This window comes from Lycorma delicatula, chromosome 7, assembly GCF_047948215.1.
Source record: "Lycorma delicatula isolate Av1 chromosome 7, ASM4794821v1, whole genome shotgun sequence".
In the NCBI taxonomy this organism is placed as follows: domain Eukaryota; kingdom Metazoa; phylum Arthropoda; class Insecta; order Hemiptera; family Fulgoridae; genus Lycorma; species Lycorma delicatula.
In genome coordinates, this window is record NC_134461.1 from 140140565 (window position 1) to 140161962 (window position 21398).

The window sequence follows — 21398 nt, forward strand, 5'->3', positions numbered from 1 at the left end:
TTAAATAAACTAGAAACTTTTTTAAAAATTCCAGAATTTGATATTTTTAAACTTTGATCGATTCTCCCATCACCAATATTGTCTCCAAAGTTACGAAGACAAAAAGAAAAAAAAAATACTGTGGACACCGCATGAGTTAATTGTACGCCTATTAAATTACATATACACATTTTTTTAGAATGAAAGGTAAATAAAATTTTATTTCATTAATAAATTCGGATATTTTTTCATATTCTTTATTTTATTTAATTATTATTTATTGTAAAAATTGTTTTACAATCAGAGGTTAATAATTGTTAATAAATCAATGTATTTAAATTAAAAAAAAAGAGATGAAGTCGAATTGGAACCGATCCGATTAAATAAACAATTATTATTAATTAAATTCTGAATAAGTGCTCTGTTTCTGTCCAAGCTATGGGCCCAAACGGACGCAGCATAAAAGACCATACTTTCGACGACACCTCAGTACACCGTGTACAAATGACGGCCCGATAGCCCGTAATCCTTCCCAGCAATCCTCCTATGCTTGTGCATCAGAGACACTTACGTACTTATGAACTCTAACTCGGCTGATCACACAGCCTTTATACTTAATGTGAGGGTCGCCTGGGCCGTGACCCTTTCTGCGAATGTCAGTCTCAGAAATCCGTCAAATACCAGGTTGCACTGCAGGTGACCGAGAACAGAACCCTGCGGGCTTCCCCTGGTGACAGACGTTTCCACAGCCAGGTACGTATCTCTAAACAGAGCCGTACGCTTATACAAATAGTCACGCAATACGGCCTGCAGGGCTACTGCAACATTGCGGCGTTCCAACTCATAGAGGACAGAACTCCAACACATGCCGGTGTTCTTTGGCGGTTGGGTTTCAATTAACCACACATCTCGGGTATGGTCGAACTGAGAATGTACAAGACTACACTTCATTTACACTCATACATATCATTCTCATTCATCCTCTGAAGTATTATCTAAAAACGGTAGTTACCCCTCCGGTAACTACCGTAACTACCGGTAACTACCTAGACAGGAAAAAGAAAGAGAACTCCAACATAAGGATGGAAATGCTCCCTCTATGTCAATAAAAATTGCCAAAACATATTTACAATCGGCGCTTCGGCAAGAGCATTTAAGATGCAATCCTTGGTTTCAACCCTTTTAACGAAGCCGTACTGGCCTCGATTAAGAAGCGAGTTCATATCAATGCTTTCCCGAGCCGTTCCACAACCAGCCTTTCAAGCAACTTGGCTGACGGGTCGATAACTGCTGATCTCACTCGGATCCTTTCCTGATTTTAAGAGCACTCTCACCAAAGCCACCTTCCAAAAATTCGAAAAGCAACCCCAGCTTAGGCACCCCGAGAACAGCCTGCCAAACGACTCTGATAGAAAATAGCAACAGATGATAGAAAATATCCGGGTCAAGTTGATCAGTCCCCGGTGCCTTTATCTGTGTTATCCTGATTTTTGAACAAGATAGGGTTAAACTAGACAATAACTCGATCAAAAGTTTTATGAATGTTTAAGCCACCAAAGGAAAAACTGAATAGCAACCGCATTCGTGTAATTTGACGCCTGCAATTTATAATTTTTTTTTAAACAAAAAAAAAACACGGTATTTCCTTTAAATACAAATGACCTGAACAATTTCAAGCTTTTAAATATTTGTTCTGACTTTATAAATCAGAATGAAACTTTATTAAAAATAAAAGATATGTACTTCATCGGTTAAACGCTGTATGAACTCGTAAGAACAAAAGGACAACACTCTTAACACTTCTTCCGATGTGAATTGGACATAATAAAACCTTTCTTTATTAACTTTTTTCTAATTAGTAAATAGTGAAACTGAATTTTTGTTCACCTGGTCTAAGATACCCCCCTCAGAATTGTTTCATACTATTAAGATGTATTATTTACACGCTTAATAACACATTTTAGCCAGGTTTCTATGTTGCTTGCATGTACTGCCTGAAATTTCATGTAAAAATGTTACATCACATCGATTATTATATTCAGCATTCCTGATGCTCAGTATATATACAAAATTTGACTTTTAAACTTTACTGAATGACCGATAACTACATTTTTGAAAAAATCTTTAGATTCAACCAAGTCAATATTCAAAATGTGCGTTTTCAATTTTTTCTAAAAAACTTAATGAATATTACTAACACTGATTGTAAATGCCATGTTATTTCATAAGATATCAATTATTGAAATTTCCAATATTAATATTTTTACATTATTTTATTTTTCTGACAGTACATATATGTATTATTACATCCATAATATTTGATTTAATATTGTACAGCAAATACGACAATGCGTTCTTATGTATGATTAAATTTCATAAGGGCATAAAGTTGTAGATGACCTGAAATGAATCCCAGTTACTTCTAAAAATAGTAGAGCCATCCTCAAGAACAATAAAAATCCCGTGCCAGATTTACCAAAAAATGCGAGAAATGATATATTTCCTATGGCCTTCTTCATCGAGTCAAACATATCAGCATGCCGAGTACGTAGAAAAAATCAACTAATATTTAGCTGACAATGGACTTTTTACTACGCTCGACACACGGACTGGCTTTTTAATAAACATCACTGCTCTCAGAGAAGGCTGCTCTAACTGGTATCTCTTGTGCTTTGTTATCTTTACATGCATTACATTTGTATAAAGAGACGGGGACAAACAGTGCAACGTTACATGTTAATTTTTTCCTTTCTACTTTGAAACAATTGATTATACACACTGCTTTAACTCGGTAGGAAATATTCATGCGCTCACATATTGCATAATATTAGCGTTTTCACTTTCCCATCTACGTAGTGCTATAGCAGAGCTGTAGCTCTACAAGGGAAAGTATTGTAATCGGTCCGATTCGGGCATATGTGGTTTTCAGCCGATCTTCAGGTTTTGACATCTAAGGAATCCAAAAAACCAAAATCCAAAACAAATTTGATTTTGGACTTTTTCTTAACTGCAGTAATAAGCGTTCATCGAGAGCTTTTCAATGATATATCACGAGTGAGACTTTTTCCATCGGTTCTAGAGTTGAACCTAAATGAAAATTTAATTTATGAAATATCTGGATCTATAAGGGGAAGGCATATCGGTTCGAATCAGACATCTCCTTTTCCAGTTTAACATTTTTTTTTTTTTTATTTAATTAAATATATTGATTTATTAATAATTATTAACCCGTGATTGTAAAAAGAATTTTACAATAAATAATTATTTTCAATAATAATAAAAAAATATGAAAAAAAAATCAAAAGTTATTAGTGAAATAAAATTTTATGTACTTATAAAAATGAGTAGACTATATGTAATTTCACAGGCATTATTACACGTGTGTGTACGTAATAGAGATGGTGAAACATCTGATTATTTAATAATAATTGAAAATTATAATTTAGAATCATATTATTTTTGGAAAGAAAGGAATGAAAAAGAAAGTGTAACTAAACTAAACTGGTACAAGGGATTTATTTAATAAATTCAAATATAAAAAATATTCAAATTAAAAAAAAATATTTTTAAGAAAAAAAGAAATGATTGTTGATTTTTTAATAATTCAAATAAGTGAAGATATCTTTGAAGAAATGTTATTGTATTTATAGAAAGAATAGCTGATTTAAGTACATTAGAAAAGAAAGATATGAAGCAACTGCAGACTACAGTAGTATAATACATTACCGTTAAAAAACAAAGTGACACCGCAAAGACATAAATCATTATTAATAGACAAATAACGACAGCGTCCAGTATATTAAAAAACAGTTTTGTAACTCGTTGTATGACAAATGTATGTGTTTAGAAAGAGAGAGATGATAATGAGTGAGCTAGTAAGTGCACAGCTGTGCAATATGAACGAATTATTATGAACAACTAACAAATCTATTACGTTTCTTTTATTCTCTTGGTCTTTTGTCTGTGCGTTCTACTCGTGCGTCCATATATCTCAATACATACACACGCACGCGCATAAGCAAAGCAAATAAAATGTTTAGACTGCACAACTAAAGGAAAGAACTATTTAAAACTACATTATCTATACGAATATAATTTTGTTCTTTGATTAAATGTTTTTAAATTTTTTACATTTCCAAGCATATAACTTAGAAGGGATACGAGGGCTTTTAAAATATTAAAAGTTGATAATTTTTATTAATTTACTATCATTAATTTTTATTACATTTAAAGGAGGAAAATAGAAACAGAAAAAAATAATTATCAGCTTCCATTATGGTCCAAAAGCGTACTGCCCCGGGTTGTCTGCTACAACTTGATTGTTTGTCAACGAAATTTTAAAAGTGAGGTGTCATTTTCTTCAAAATAAAATGCTTAATAAATTTTGTAATTAGTAAAAATGTTATCAAACAATTACAAAGATATTGACGAATAAAAATTATGATGACCGCCATTTTGAAGGTGAAGTTTTCAAAATTTTTATTTTTAAAATAAAAAATTAGATTTTCGAAATTTAATTAATGTAGGTTTACCCGCTCCTGAGAAATGAGAAATATTTTTTTTTGTTGAATATCACAAACTGGCGTCCGAAGGAAAACAAAGCTGAGCAGGACTTATGTTGATATGATTATTAAAAATTTGAATCTGAGAATTTTGAATTTGAATTTTATCTTAACATTTTACTTTTAACAGGTAATTGTGAATAGCGATAAATCTTGAGATCAACAGTCCATACGTAATTACTAAAAATCTATTCCAAATTTTTGAAGTTCTCTATGCATATAGTACGGGCGAACCCGCGACGAGGAATGCTAGTAATCAAATAAAATTTGAACATGATGAATGTTTTACAGAACAAGACTATACAGAACAATTAGTTTAACTAGAAGTCCTACGCAAGAACTATCGCATGAAAATAAACAAGAACAAAACAAAAGTAATGAAATGTAGTAGAAATAACAAAGACGGACCACTGAATGTGAAAATAGGAGGAGAAAAGATTATGGAGGTAGAAGAATTTTGTTATTTGGGAAGTAGAATTACTAAAGATGGACGAAGCAGGAGCGATATAAAATGCCGAATAGCACAAGCTAAACGAGCCTTCAGTAAGAAATATAATTTGTTTACATCAAAAATGAATTTAAATGTCAGGAAAAGATTTTTGAAAGTGTATGTTTGGAGTGTCGCTTTATATGGAAGTGAAACTTGGACGATCGGAGTATCTGAGAAGAAAAGATTAGAAGCTTTTGAAATGTGGTGCTATAGGAGAATGTTAAAAATCAGATGGGTGGATAAAGTGACAAATGAAGAGGTATTGCGGCAAATAGATGAAGAAAGAAGCATTTGGAAAAATATAGTTAAAAGAAGAGACAGACTTATAGGCCACATACTAAGGCATCCTGGAATAGTCGCTTTAATATTGGAAGGACAGGTAGAAGGGAAAAATTGTGTAGGCAGGCCACGTTTGGAGTATGTAAAACAAATTGTTGGGGATGTAGGATGTAGAGGGTATACTGAAATGAAACGACTAGCACTAGATAGGGAATCTTGGAGAGCTGCATCAAACCAGTCAAATGACTGAAGACAAAAAAAAAAGAATTTTTTAAGGAAAAAGTATTATTTATAAAATATTCAGACGAACCAGAAACTTTCGTGAAAATACCTTCATTAAAGAATAAAAAGTAAATTTAGTACTTTTAACTCAAACTTTAGAGTTGAGAAACAGGAGAAAAAAAATACGGGACGGTGTCATTTTTTACTGATAGATACACACACGCGCGCGCTCAAAACACACCAATACGCGCACGCGCATACACACACAGCATTACATATGCGCGCGCGCGCACTAACACATACATATATAGACATACACATTTACTCACTCCGACACATACACACACAAATGCACTCACATACATACACACATACACATACACACACACACACACACACACTCTCACTCTCTCACACACGCGCGCGCGCACACTCACAGACACACGCCTTAATATACACACACATACGTCACGCCGAAACTAGTCAAAATGGGTTTACGGATGGTCAAAATGGATATTTCCGTTGAAATCTATAAACCGAAATCTTCGTTACAGTAATATATTTTTATTTTTACACTTATATCCCATTTTTAAAAGATAATATTAATTTACAACATATTTAAGGAAGTATATGACCGCGAAAAATGTCGGTTTTCAGATTTCAACGGAAATATCCGTTTTGACCATCCCTGAATCCATTTTGACTAGTTTCGACGTGACGTCTGTACGTACGTACGCATGTATGTATCTCTCATAATATAGAGCATATATGTATGTATGTATCTCAAGAACGACTAGCCGTAGCATGATTAAATGTTGGATTTAGGGCTCTTGTACACCTCCCTTTTTGATTTGTTTGATTGCAATCGGGTTGGTTGGGTTTTAAACCCGACCACCAAAGAACACCGGTATCCACGTTCTAGTATTCAAATCCGTGTAAAAATAACTGGCTTTACTAGGACTTGAACGCTGTAACTCTCAACTTCCAAATCAGCTGATTTAGGAAGACGCGTTAACCACTAGAGCAACCCGATGGGTTGCGGCAGAAACGCTGAAACTACATAAAGTACAGGACGGAGAGAGAATAGAGAAAATAGAGAAAAGAATCTTACGGAAAATATTACGCCCGAAAAACAACACAGGACTAGATTATAAACAAAGATTAAGCCAAGAGCTATATTCCAAAATAGAAAAAATAACAGATGTAATCAGGAAAAGAAGACTGCAATTCTACGGACACATATACAGAATGGAGAACACCAGACTAACAAAACATCTTCACCCTACTAAGCACTCACAAGAACAAGATAACCTGGCTTAAAGAAATAGACAATGACCTAGTAAACGATTCAATAGACTCAGACATTTTAATAGACAGAGCGATATTCAGAAAAACAATACAGGAATTTTCAGCAGAGTAAAAACCTCACTAGTAGAAGAGGGTGAACTTTGTTCAAGACGACAAAGAACACCATTCTAGAAAAATCAAAGAAGCACGGGCTAAAAAATTGATTAAGCGTGCCCTCTAAATGGGCTATTCAAAAAGAAAAAAATTGAAAAATTAAGTTAAGCACATAGAACCAGAATGTAAAATTATTTAAGTTTACATTGAATTTATATAAAATAAAATACATTTTGGAGAAATAAAACAAATATATATTTTAAGATAACGTATGACACGACCACAAGAAATATTCATAAGATAAGACAACTTAACACTATTATGAAATATACTGCCTTAGCATTCACGGTTTTATATATGTAGAGTTTTTAGTGTTAAGTAGTATATTAACGTATTTTGTATGTTATTCGTTACAATTGTATGTTAAATTTATTGTTATTATTGTGGATTATTTGCGTCTTTCAATTTGGTAATTAAAAATATATATTGTGTTTCACCCGTTCATCTATTTCTTTGATTAGATTACTATTTATTATTTGGACGTTAAAATGATTGCGGACTTTATTAGAAAATATACTAGCGTAATACGAAAATTGACGTTTGCAAACTGTTAATTTTGAAAAGAATGCGGTATAAGTATATTTTCCTGATGAACGAGTATTGTACGGTGCATTTTTAAATTTGAATTCATTTATATATTTGTTTACGTGTAATATTACTTTCTTGACATATATTTGTCTCAAAGTAGGTACTTTAAAAAATTCAAATAAGCGAGCATCTCTGTAAGGAATTATGTCAAATGTCTTAGTTAAATCGAGGAATGTTGCTAAAAAATTACGGTTAATTATTCCAGTTAAATGTAAAACCGCATCTTTTGTTGATTTTCCAGTTTAAAAACCGTACTGATTTTTACGAATAAAATTGCTTTTATCAAGAAACTTTATTATTCGTTTTTTTAACAGTTTTTCAATTATTTTGGAAAAGTTACATAACAAACTTATAGGTCTGTAATTTGCCGGCTTGTTTTTATCTCCCGATTTATATATTGCTTTTATTTTAGCTTTTTTTAAATTTAGTAGGGAAATATTCTTCAATAAAATATCCATTTATTTGTTCAAGTGGTTTTGCTATGTACTTACTTATTTTTTTTAAGCAAGAAGCATTAAAGCTATCGATTTCAGGTGACGAGTTTTTCTTTTTAAATTTTTTATTACGTTTAATATTTCTGTAATATTAGTCGGGTTAAGAAACAGGCTACTAATAGAGGGTAGGATTAACGAAAGAGAGAGATTTTAAGTTATTTGTATTTTTTAGTATCGCATTTGCATAATTTTCTCCTACATTTGTAAAGTATTTAATTTTTGGGTTCAATTTTCGGTCGTGTAATTTCTTTTTTCATATCTAATATTACATTAATAGATTCCAATTTTTTTCTTAATATTGTTTTTATTTGATTTTAAAATAATTTTTGCTTTCTTTATTATATTGTTTAATGTGTTCCTATATTTCTCATAATAATCTTTTAGTTTTGTATTAAAAGGTTGTTTTAATAATTTACGGCGCATTATATCTCTTCCATAGCAGCTACCGTGCTCGGAATGACCCGTTGTTTTAGTGGTTTATTGTTATGTGATATTTTAATAATCAGTTTATGTTTATTTAAGTAGTCGGTAAGTTTATTAATAAAATACGTTACTACCGGTGTTATTTTTGCATATCTCGTTCCAGTTTTTTTTATCCAAGCTAGATTAAGTTCATCAAACCCACCGGGTTGGTCTAGTGGTGAACTCGTCTTCCTAAATCAGCTGATTTAGAAATCGAGAGTTACAGCGTTCAAGTCCTAGTAAAAGCCAGTTATTTTTCCACGGATTTGAATTCTAGATCGTGGATACCGGTGTTCTTTGTTGGACGGGTTTCAATTAACCACACATCTCAGGAACGGTCGAACTGAGAATGTACAAGACTACACTTCATTTACACTCATACATATCATCCTCATTCATCCTCTGAAGAATTATCTAAACGGTAGTTTACCGGAGGCTAAACAGGAAAAAAGAGAGAGTCTTCACGATCGCCCCGATCACGTCACTCTTCCAACGGAACCGCTCTTAAAGCAAATATGGTCTATGCAGCTGGTCGACTGCATTACGTCATCGAAACTGTTTTGTAATCGTATCGATTTGTTGCCAACACCCAATTTAAAAATCATAATAGAAGAATATACACTTGGAAAAAGCCAGGCGATACTGCAAGGTATCAGATAGATTATATCATGGTTAAGCAAAGATTTAGAAATCAACTCGTTGACTGCAAAACTTACCCTGGAGCAGACATTGATAGCGACCATAATTTGGTGATAATGAAATGTAGATTGGGGTTTAAAAACCTGAAGAAAAGATGTCAGATGAATCGGTGGAATTTAGAGAAGCTTGAGGAAGAGGAGGTAAAGAAGATTTTTGAGGAGGACATCGTAAGAGGTCTGAGTAAAAAAGATAAGGTAGAAAATGTAGAAGAAGAATGGGAGAATGTTAAAAAGGAAATTCTTAAATCAGCAGAAGCAAACTTAGGCAGAATAAAGAGAACTGGTAGAAAACCTTGGGTTTCAGACGATATATTGCAGCTGATGGATGAACGTAGAAAATATAAGAATGCTAGTGATGAAGAAAGTAAAAGGAACTATCGGCAATTAAGAAATGCTATAAACAGGAAGTGCAAACTGGCGAAAGAAGAGTGGATTAAAGAAAAGTGTTCAGAAGTGGAAAGAGAAATGAACATTGGTAAAATAGACGGAGCATACAGGAAAGTTAAGGAAAATTTTAGGGTACATAAATAAAAATCTAATAATGTGTTAAACAAAGATGGTACACCAATATATAATACGAAAGGTAAAGTCGATAGATGGGTGGAATATATTGAAGAATTATACGGAGGAAATGAATTAGAAAATGGTGTTATAGAGGAAGAAGAGGAAGTTGAGGAGGATGAAATGGGAGAAACAATACTGAGATCTGAATTTAAGAGAGCATTAAAAGATTTAAATGGCAGAAAAGCTCCTGGAATAGACGGAATACCTGTAGAATTACTGCGTAGTGCAGGTGAGGAAGCGATTGATAGATTATACAAACTGGTGTGTAATATTTATGAAAATGGGGAATTTCCATCAGACTTCAAAAAAAGTGTTATAGTTATGATACCAAAGAAAGCAGGGGCCGATAAATGTGAAGAATACAGAACAATTAGTTTAACTAGTCATGCATCAAAAATCTTAACTAGAATTTTATACAGAAGAATTGAGAGGAGAGTGGAAGAAGTGTTAGGAGAAGACCAATTTGGTTTCAGGAAAAGTATAGGGACAAGGGAAGCAATTTTAGGCCTCAGATTAATAGTACAAGGAAGATTAAAGAAAAACAAACCAACATACTTGGCGTTTATAGACCTAGAAAAGGCATTCGATAACGTAGACTGGAATAAAATGTTAAGCATTTAAAAAAAATTAGGGTTCAAATACAGAGATAGAAGAACAATTGCTAACATGTACAGGAACCAAACAGCAACAATAACAATTGAAGAACATAAGAAAGAAGCCCTAATAAGAAAGGGAGTCCGACAAGGATGTTCCCTATCGCCGTTACTTTTTAATCTTTACATGGAACTAGCAGTTAATGATGTTAAAGAACAATTTAGATTTGGAGTAACAGTACAAGGTGAAAAGATAAAGATGCTACGATTTGCTGATGATATAGTAATTCTAGCCGAGAGTAAAAAGGATTTAGAAGAAACAATGAACGGTATAGATGAAGTCCTACGCAAAAACTATCGCATGAAAATAAACAAGAACAAAACAAAAGTAATGAAATGTAGTAGAAATAACAAAGATGGACCACTGAATGTAAAAATAGGAGGAGAAAAGATTATGGAGGTAGAAGAATTTTGTTATTTGGGAAGTAAAATTACTAAAGATGGACGAAGCAGGAGCGATATAAAATGCCGAATAGCACAAGCTAAACGAGCCTTCAGTAAGAAATATAATTTGTTTACATCAAAAATGAATTTAAATGTTAGGAAAAGATTTTTGAAAGTGTATGTTTGGAGTGTCGCTTTATATGGAAGTGAAACTTGGACAATCGGAGTATCTGAGAAAAAAAGATTAGAAGCTTTTGAAATGTGGTGCTATAGGAGAATGTTAAAAATCAGATGGGTAGATAAAGTGACAAATGAAGAGGTATTGCGGCAAATAGGTGAAGAAAGTAGCATTTGGAAAAATATAGCTAAAAGAAGAGACAGACTTATAGGCCACATACTAAGGCATCCTGGAATAGTCGCTTTAATATTGGATGGACAGGTAGAAGAGAAAAATTGTGTAGGCAGGCCACGTTTGGAGTATGTAAAACAAATTGTTGGGGATGTAGGATGTAGAGGGTATACTGAAATGAAACGACTAGCACTAGATAGGGAATCTTGGAGAGCTGCATCAAACCAGTCAAATGACTGAAGACAAAAAAAATAAAAAATAAATTTGTTTACACATGATTTAAATCCATATAGTTGCATAATACTAAGAAATTCATTTATCAGCTTATTATTATCAAGAATATTCAAATTCGTATCCCCCTATTAAAACTACGTTATCATCCGTCTTTATGGTTCCCGTTATTAATTCTAAAATCAATACCAACTGAATTCGCATTTTCTAACTCTTTTCTTTCTTTCTTTTTCCTGTTTATCCTCCGGGAATTACCGTTCAGGGATTCAGAGGATGATATGTACGAGTGTAAATGAAGTGTAGTCTTGTACAGTCTCAGTTCGACCGTTCCTGAGATGTGCGGTTAATTGAAACCCGACCGCCAAAGAACACCGGTATCCACGATCTCGAATTCAAATCCGTATGAAAATAAGTCACTTTACTAGGACTTGAACCTGGAACTCTCAGCTTCCAAATCAGCTGATTTGGGAAGACGCTTTCACTACTAGACCGACCCGATGTGTTGCATTTTCTAACTCTACTTACACTATTTCGTGTTTAATATTTTTATCTACAAATAAACATATACCAGTCACTCTTTGTGAGTTTATTATTTTGAATAATATACGTTATAACCTAAACTGAAATTAAATTCAATGTCATCACCGATCCAAGTTCGATCAATATAATAATCTGAAACTTAACTTTACTATTACTTAAGTAAAAAAACAAATTCATCAAAATTTTTTCTTATGCTTCTTATGTTCGTATGAATTATATTTAGTTCATATTTAAGGTTAAAATCTAATCAAGGATTATAATTAAAAAAATTGTTTACTTCTATTGTATCATAGCAGTCATAAAGAATACACCAACTAACAACGATCAAATTTTACCAGACATATTTTGGAACATAATCGTAATAATAACCCAAACAATTTTATTAATATTCTCGAATATACTGTAAGCCGTCGCACCCCTTAAAAATTTGCGATATATAAATGGAGTATTTGCAAGCCCCAATCTTGTGATTAGGTATTTCATTTAATATAGTCGGAAATGGGGAAAATTTGCAAGAATTGATCAAAATTTTTTTTTTACTTTTCTTATAACTTTCAAGGCTGACTTTCAAAAAAAATTTAAATATTTAAATGAAATTTACATACATCAAAAATCAAGTTGATATCTTCATTTGTTACTGACATTGCTGGACGTTGATGAATCAGTCAGTCATTCAGGACATGTTCTTTTATACACACCGGGTAATATTTAAGTACGGGAACAGCTTTTTGCCGCGTATCTGAGAAGTAATTGGAAACGGGAAGAAATGGAGTTCCACATTTTAAAAAAAATCAGCATTATTGCTGGTTTTTAAATTTTATCCGCTATGTTGAATCAAACTTATTTTTTTTAAACAGGAAGGTGGACGCATATGACGGATGATTTCGATTTAAAATTTTATAACAAAAACAATGGTGAAACCCGTTTTCTGTTAATTCCTTCGTTGTCGAGTTATAAGCAATCAAATTTGCGATGAAGGAAAAATCGTGTTAACAATAAAACGAGGTAAATCGCGCTTCATGAATAATCTTATTGTATTTTACATTGATAATGCATACAATAACGAATTTTAAACAGTGCTATAATATATATAACAAAAAAACAGATATTCAGTAGAAATTTCTGGGCTTGCAAATACCCTTCAGATAAATATCTAACAACTGTTATCGGCATTTTTTTATTCTGATCTTGTAAGGAATGCGACGTTGTACAACATGGCGGCTGAACCAATACAGCCCTTGTTACTATTATTGTATGTTCGATGCAAATATTAGTACACCCCTTCCGATAAACTGATTAAAAAACATACATAAAATTAGAAAAATTGACTGCGTCGGGAAACGCAAGTAACCATATAGTGGGAACGAAACCATATGGGGATACTAGATATATATATAAATATGTTGTACTTTTATGTTAAAACAAGAAGCCGAAATAATAAATTAATAATTCGTAATGTAATGGCAGAAAGGCTCCTGGAATAGACGGAATACCCGTAGAATTACTGCGCAGTGCACGTGAGGAAGCGATTGATAGATTATACAAACTGGTGTGTAATATTTATGAAAAAGGGGAATTTCCGTCAGACTTCAAAAAAAGTGTTATAGTCATGATACCAAAGAAAGCAGGGGCAGATAAATGTGAAGAATACAGAACAATTAGTTTAACTAGTCATGCATCAAAAATCTTAACTAGAATTTTATACAGAAGAATTGAGAGGAGAGTGGAAGAAGTGTTAGGAGAAGACCAATTTGGTTTCAGGAAAAGTATAGGGACAAGGGAAGCAATTTTAGGCCTCAGATTAATAGTAGAAGGAAGATTAAAGAAAAACAAACCGACATACTTGGCGTTTATAGACCTAGAAAAAGCATTCGATATCGTAGACTGGAATAAAATGTTCAGCATTTAAAAAAATTAGGGTTCAAATACAGAGATAGAAGAACAATTGCTAACATGTACAGGAACCAAACAGCAACAATAACAATTGAAGAACATAAGAAAGAAGCCGTAATAAGAAAGGGAGTCCGACAAGGATGTTCCCTATCTCCGTTACTTTTTAATCTTTGCATGGAACTAGCAGTTAATGATGTTAAAGAACAGTTTAGATTTGGAGTAACAGTACAAGGTGAAAAGATAAAGATGCTACGATTTGCTGATGATATAGTAATTCTAGCCGAGAGTAAAAAGGATTTAGAAGAAACAATGAACGGCATAGATGAAGTCCTACGCAAGAACTATCGCATGAAATTAAACAAGAACAAAACAAAAGTAATGAAATGTAGTAGAAATAACAAAGGTGGACCACTGAATGTGAAAATAGGAGGAAAAAATATTATGGAGGTAGAAGAATTTTGTTATTTGGGAAGTACAATTACTAACATAGACGAAGCAGGAGCGATATAAAATGCCGAATAGCACAAGCTAAACGAGCCTTCAGTAAGAAATATAATTTGTTTACATCAAAAATTAATTTAAATGTCAGGAAAAGATTTTTGAAAGTGTATGTTTGGAGTGTCGCTTTATATGGAAGTGAAACTTGGACGATCGGAGTATCTCAGAAGAAAAGATTAGAAGCTTTTGAAATGTGGTGCTATAGGAGAATGTTAAAAATCAGACGGGTGGATAAAGTGACAAATGAAGAGGTATTGCGGCAAATAGATGAAGAAAGAAGCATGTGGAAAAATATAGTTAAAAGAAGAGACAGACTTATAGGCCACATACTAAGGCATCCTGGAATAGTCGCTTTAATATTGGAAGGACAGGTAGAAGGGAAAAATTGTGTAGGCAGGCCACGTTTGGAATATGTAAAACAAGTTGTTAGGGATGTAGGATGTAGAGGGTATACTGAAATGAAACGACTAGCACTAGATAGGGAATCTTGGAGAGCTGCATCAAACCAGTCAAATGACTGAAGACAAAAAAAAACATCTAATCACCACTATCCATGTACTAACGAATCAGGAGTTTCAGCTAGTGAACAGTACATTCCCGTGCTAAGCTAAGAGGATACAAACATACACACATACAAATGCCGTTTAGTAGGATAGAATTACCTGCGGCAATGGAGCTTTTATGCGGTCCTCTGTGGCGTGAGTGGTAGCGTCTCGACCTTTCATCTGGAGGATCCGGGTTCGAATCCCGGTCAGACATGGTATTTTCCACACGCTATACATAAATTGTCATTCATCTCATTCTCTGAAGCAATACCTAAAGGTGGTCCCGGAGAATAAAAAAAAAATGTAGCTTTTTTATCGCTTTAGGTATTCCAGAGAATGGAACTTCGTGTATATATTTGTAAAAGTATTATTGGAATAAATTTGAATTTGAAATTGAATATACAAATTATACATGTTATTTTCCAACACTGGAGGAATTTGACTCACCGCCTTCAGGGTACACTGATAGTGACTGGACCTTTCAATTTATAAAATTCTGAAAATTTGATTAGATTGTTTATAAATGCGGTGAATTTGATTAATAGCTTCCAGTGTGGGAGAATAACATATTTAATTTGTAAATATAATGTTAATTAGACGAGATTAGCAAACAGTGTATAGTAGCATAGTAGGTTACATATGTCGAAAATGTAACTTCCTTTTTTACGACCATTTCTTGTAATCTATTTACCGTAAACATTGGTATTGAGTGATTTTTTTTTTTAATTTTTAGTTATCGTTTTGATCCTCTACCCCAGAACTTATCTGTGTTGTCACATATTCTGGGGAAGGTCTGAATAAGTAAATATTTTGATATTTCACCGATGTATTTGGTGTGTGCCGATATATACCGGAGAAAATCCATATTTGTCAGATATCGAGCTTTCACGGTAACATAAATTAATTGTAAACTAAAATTTTGTTTCATATAAATTTAGTTAAGAATAAGGTTAGATTTGCTTAAAGTTGAGTCGAACAGAAATCTTGAAGTGTGAATTAATCAAATAAATTACGGAAAATTTCAATCGACTTACTCTAAACCTAACATTAACCTTGTTCTAAACCTAACTATACTCGATTAAATTTCATTTAAACCAAGCGTTTTACTCCGCAAATAATGTATATTGTACATTTACCAAAACCCACATCGTAAACTAAACCTAAATTAATTTAACTTTAAGTGAATTTAATTTCATTGAAACTAATTTATTTAGTCCCAAAATAAAGTTTATTTACGCTTGTAATATTTCGAAATTTCGGTAAGGATGCTGCGTAACTTGCAAGGGACGTAACGTAACTCGATGGAAGGCGTTTCCCACGAATAATTTTAATAGTAACGAATAACTTTCTTTTACACAAGTTATATTTCAAATTTCATCAAAATCAGAGGCGAGACCGTAACTTATATAATTGCCAAATTTATTATTAAATGTGGACATAAAATATACAGGAACCAGAGACAGTTAAATTTAAATTTTGCATCTTTTTCATAAATAGAGCAATTTTCCTATAAATAATTTTATAAGCGCACCTTTTTAATGAGAATAGTTGATTTATTATACGTCACACAATGTCTAACAGTACAAACGCAAAGAAGAGTTACTAAATTACCTTTAACTTTCCCGTCTAGATAGCGCTACAGCTCTAGAAAGTATTGAAATCGGTCCGATTTCGGCATATGCGGTTTTCACCGGATCTTGACGTTTTGACGCCTAAGGAACCCAAAAAACCGAATGGAAATTGTCCTGTTGTTAATGTTCGTATAAACATGTGTTCGGTGTTGGCATATAAATCACCTTATATCTCCAGAACTACTGGACCGATTTAGACCAAACTTGGTCTGATTACTTCTTATGAGGCACATGCCATTAAATTTTCAACTTAAAAGTTCAAAGGGATGAGGCTGTGAAGCAAGGTCAACCTCAGTCTCGAGATTTCGCCTAATTAAGGACATATTTTACTTAGGCGCATTTGTTAACGATTAAAAAATAATAATATTTGCAAAAAAACTTTTTTAAAATCGCATGCCCACCACAAAAATTGCTCTAATTTACTGCTATGTTGTGACGTCACAGGTGGGGGTAGAATTAAATAAATGAATAATATTTAAAGTGTAAAAAGTAACTCGGTCTAACGGGGAAATTTTTTCTATGTAAGTTGTGAAATTACATTAGTTATATTATATATCATTTGGTAATTCTGAGCAATTATTCCCTCAACCTCAATTTTTTCCAGATTGCAATACGTTATATTGGAGGTCAACACGAAGACGAAAGAAGAGACACGATTTGCCCGAACGTTCGTAGATAACGTGAATGAGCAGTTGAAGATAACAAAAAGGGCAATATTCGTGTTCGGTTATGAGATAAACAAATAAATATATATATATATAATAAATAAATTTAAAAGTATAACCAAACTTAACCTTCGCTCGCTAGTCAAAGTTAGCGAGCGAAGCGAGCGTAGGTTAAGTTTGGTTAAATTATATTCATAGTTATATTGGTAATGTTCAGGAAAACTTTTTCATTTTTATTTTATTATTTAATTATGGTAAATCATTTATTTACGTACGTCTACGTTATATAGAAAACCCGAAATTTTAAACAATGAAGTTTTTTTTAAGTCGGTTCAGTACCTCCAAAGTGAGATAAGAAAAAAATCATTTTTATGTTTTATAATTCACATCCGGTAGACTGAAAAATATATCATAACTAGTGTGTTAAGATAGGCTTGATTTATGACAAAAAAAGTCAAAATCCATTATTTTAACAATCAGTTAGAAGAATAAATGAAATACATACACATACATAGATGTGCGCACGCAAACTCGCACAAAAATGCAAACAATCAAACAAAAATCAATAATAATTTGATGATTATGAAGAATTAATATAAAAGCAATAAAGGATTAGGACACACACACACACACACACACACACTACAAGCAGGGTTGAAACAGGTTATTCAATACTATTTTTTAAAATATAATACAAATGGTAATACACTACATTCTATATTAAGTATATGTACATTATTGAGTCTATATTAAAAAGCACATACCATGATGTTAAAATAAAGACGTTAATTTTGTTTAAATAAAACAACACACATTAATGAAACGTAAATTTTAATTTCGTTTATCGCCCGTAACACTAAGCGACTGGATCGAGTGAGTTAGGAGGTATACATGTTCGTCCATCTCCGCGTACAATCGGTGATCTTCGGTGTATCCACATCTTAACTTGTACAATATAGATTAATGTTACTGTTTACAGTTTATATTATCAATTACGTAACACGTACGCGCACCCTCACATATACATTAAACATCTATTTAAAACAACTAAAATAATAAAATAAATGTTAAAATAACCGGTTAAAATTTAATTTTATACATAAATATTTTTATTTATTATCAAAAGTTAAGAAACTAAATAAGGGTTTATTTAAAAAAGAAAATAGATTAATATTAAAAAAATTTAATTAAAAAACTGTTTAGAAATCGAACTCAGTTTTAAAAAAATATACTGATTTAATAAATTATATTAAGCATACCACTCTTCCGATTACCGTGGCAGTGTGGTAGCGTCTCGGCGTTTCATCTGGAGGTCCCGGATTCGAATACCGGTGAGGTGTAACATTTTGCTTATGCTACAAATTTCCATTTTTACATTCCTTTGTAAACTTGTACGGTGAATCATTCATCAGTTGTAGAAAAAAGAACTGATTCAATCGAATCTCATTGAATTTCAATTAAAATTTTATCTTCCCGGTAATGTATTATCTATTACATATACAATTATTTATTATATATACAGAGTGTATCACGAATTTCTTCCGGGACTTTCACAACCTATTCTACCCGCGAAGATAATGGAAAAAATTCATAATAAAAATTTGTCCTAAAATGCTTCGTTTGCGAGTTACGTCGGATTTCAGCTATCCCGGTGAAATAATGTCACTGAAATTTTTAAAGCGTTAATTAAGGGACAAAATTAGTGAATCGTTTTGTTTTTGACCGGAAAAATCGAATAAAATATATCCCAGAACCGTATCTGCAGTAGTAGTAGAAATCTAGTGCGAAATTCAATAAATCGGGGTAAAACCCCTGTTTTTAATGTTAGATGTACAATAACTTTGTTAAATAACTTTTAAACAAAACTTGTAGAGGATTTAATTCTAAACAAAACGGTATAGAGCAAGTTGAATCAAACAAAGAAAACTTTTTCACGTCTCTTTCATTAGCCGTAAATCCCAAACGAAGTATTTTAGGACGAATGTTTAAATGAAATTTAAACGAGTAGATTATTTTCACGAGTAGAAAACGTTATGAAAGGGCCCGGGAGAACTTTGTGATACAATCTGTGTAAATATATAGTAATTTTTATGAGGCTGTTATTCTTTCACGCAAAATCTACTCGTCCGATCGAGGTGAAATTTTGTACTAAAATAGGTTTTATAACCGAAAAGAATTTACGACTATTACCGTAACGAAATATTCCACTGTTTCATGACGGTAGTCGTTTAAATTGCTTGCGGTAACCACCGGATTATGTTCCTTTCCTATACTTAAATTTACCACGGCCAAACCGTTGATCAATCGAATTCTGACAGCATTTACAGTTTTTGAAATTAAATTTTCTACAAAAAAAGGTCTCTCTCTATCTTTTGCGATACTATTTGGATTATCGGTAAATATACCTTAAAGGAGCGATGGTGTTCGTGTTCGATGTACATTCCTTTAGACTTGCCCTTTCGAATCCCGATCAGGCATGGCATTTTCACACACGCTACAAATCATTCATCTCATCCTCTGAAGAATGCCTAACAGTAGATCCGGAGGTCTTTACATTCAAACACCTTCAGTTTTCAAATAAAGTCGGTTGCTTTATGCTCATGTAGAAACAACGTATATATGCATATTCCAGAGAGAAGAGCTGTAATTCTGTATGCAATTTCAGCTTTTAGATTATGATATTTCAACATAATGTATCGAAAACTTTTTCGCAAAGAAAAAGAAAGAAAATTGGTCATTTTCTTGTGGTGTTTGTCGGATAACGCTATGAATCGTGCAAAGTACATTTTTACCCGTACGAAAGAGCGTAAAAATAACGCTCAATTACAGTTATTTTTTTTAATAGCTTTCTTATGCTCGAAATCCTATTTAGATGACATTTAGTAACTGAAATCTGACAAACTTCCCGTTATCCAATCAAGATGAAATTTTGCACACACGTTTGGCGTGAATGATAATATAATATACCATATTTAATATCGTTCTAAAACAAACATGTCGGACGTTTGTAAAAACATATTTATTTGTTTACTTACGGCTAACAAATCATATGTTTCGGTAACTAAGGGTGTGTTGTGGCAGCGAAACGATTTTGTTACGATTACAAAATGGATTTGTTACTATCAACTGTCGTTACTGATTTTTTACTGTAAGTTATCTGATTTTGTTACGATGACAAACCGATTTGTTGTAAGTATAACAAAATGTTACTGTTATTATAACAAAATCATTTTTCTTCGTGTAGTGTAGATTCTCATGGGAACAAAAAGATAAAACTAGAGTACAAAACAACAAAAAAACTGCAACACACCGTAAAATACGGTTGGAGAAATAGCATGAAAAGCGAGGGAATGAAAGCGAAAAGGTAAAACGGGCGAGATTTGACAAGTTGATTTTTAGCGGGCGAAAGTTGAGTTTTTATTTTATTTTTTTACGCGCCCGCTACTAGAGTAAGAAAGAATGAGAAAAAATGATAAACCGATGTGAATGAATCGATAGCATTTGAACGAACAAGCGAAGGCGGGAGACCAAAAAGTAAAAATAAATAAATAAAAAAATGGTATTCTTTTAAAGAAATTTCTCTAAATAGTAGGAAATAATTTTTCAGTAACTGTAATATAATCAAAGTAATTTTCAATATTTGTAAAAAGAAATCCATTGTGGCTCATAAAATTTTACTGAAGAATTGGAATAGGTGTTCTGCGAGGATTAATAAAGGTAAAAAATGCGAACGAACGTAAATTAAAATTATAAAACTAAGTAATATTTTATGAGCGCAAATTTTTACAAATATTTTCTAGTTTTTAGAGCAATTACGTTTTAAAAGAAACCCATTTTACAATTAAAACATTTTTTTTTACGTAAATATATAAAAAATAAGATATAAACCCTTTTGGGGCATAACTATCTATATTCCTGCAGAAGTAATTTTTAAAATGTTATTAATATCTTTTTATGACAAATTTTACATACATGCGCGCGCGCGCGCACACACACACATGTTAGGATTCAGGATGTAGCATATGTAAGCATTATTAGTGGTATGTATTCCTTTTTTTTCCTGTTTAGCCTCCGGTAACTACCGTTTAGATAATTGTTCAGAGGATGAATGAGGATGATATGTATGAGTGTAAATGAAGTGTAGAGTCTTGTACATTCTCAGTTCGACCGTTCCTGAGATGTGTGGTTAATTGAAGCCCAACCCCCAAAG

General features: G+C 32.6%; 1 protein-coding gene across 6 annotated transcripts in view; it reads right to left on the reverse strand.

The window, feature by feature from the left end:
- LOC142328132 (gamma-interferon-inducible lysosomal thiol reductase-like protein) overlaps window positions 1-21398 on the reverse strand; it is a 55156-nt gene that overhangs the window by 27102 nt on the left and 6656 nt on the right. For 4 of the 6 annotated variants that reach the window (XM_075371671.1, XM_075371672.1, XM_075371667.1 and 1 more), the window contains exon 1: window positions 17953-18103. The exons of the other annotated variants lie outside the window; for them this stretch is intronic. In XM_075371671.1, coding sequence (XP_075227786.1) covers window positions 17953-17955 — 3 coding nt within the window. In that variant the 5' untranslated portion in view covers window positions 17956-18103. Of the gene's footprint in view, window positions 1-17952; window positions 18104-21398 lie in introns of those variants that run through there. 6 annotated transcript variants of the gene reach the window in all.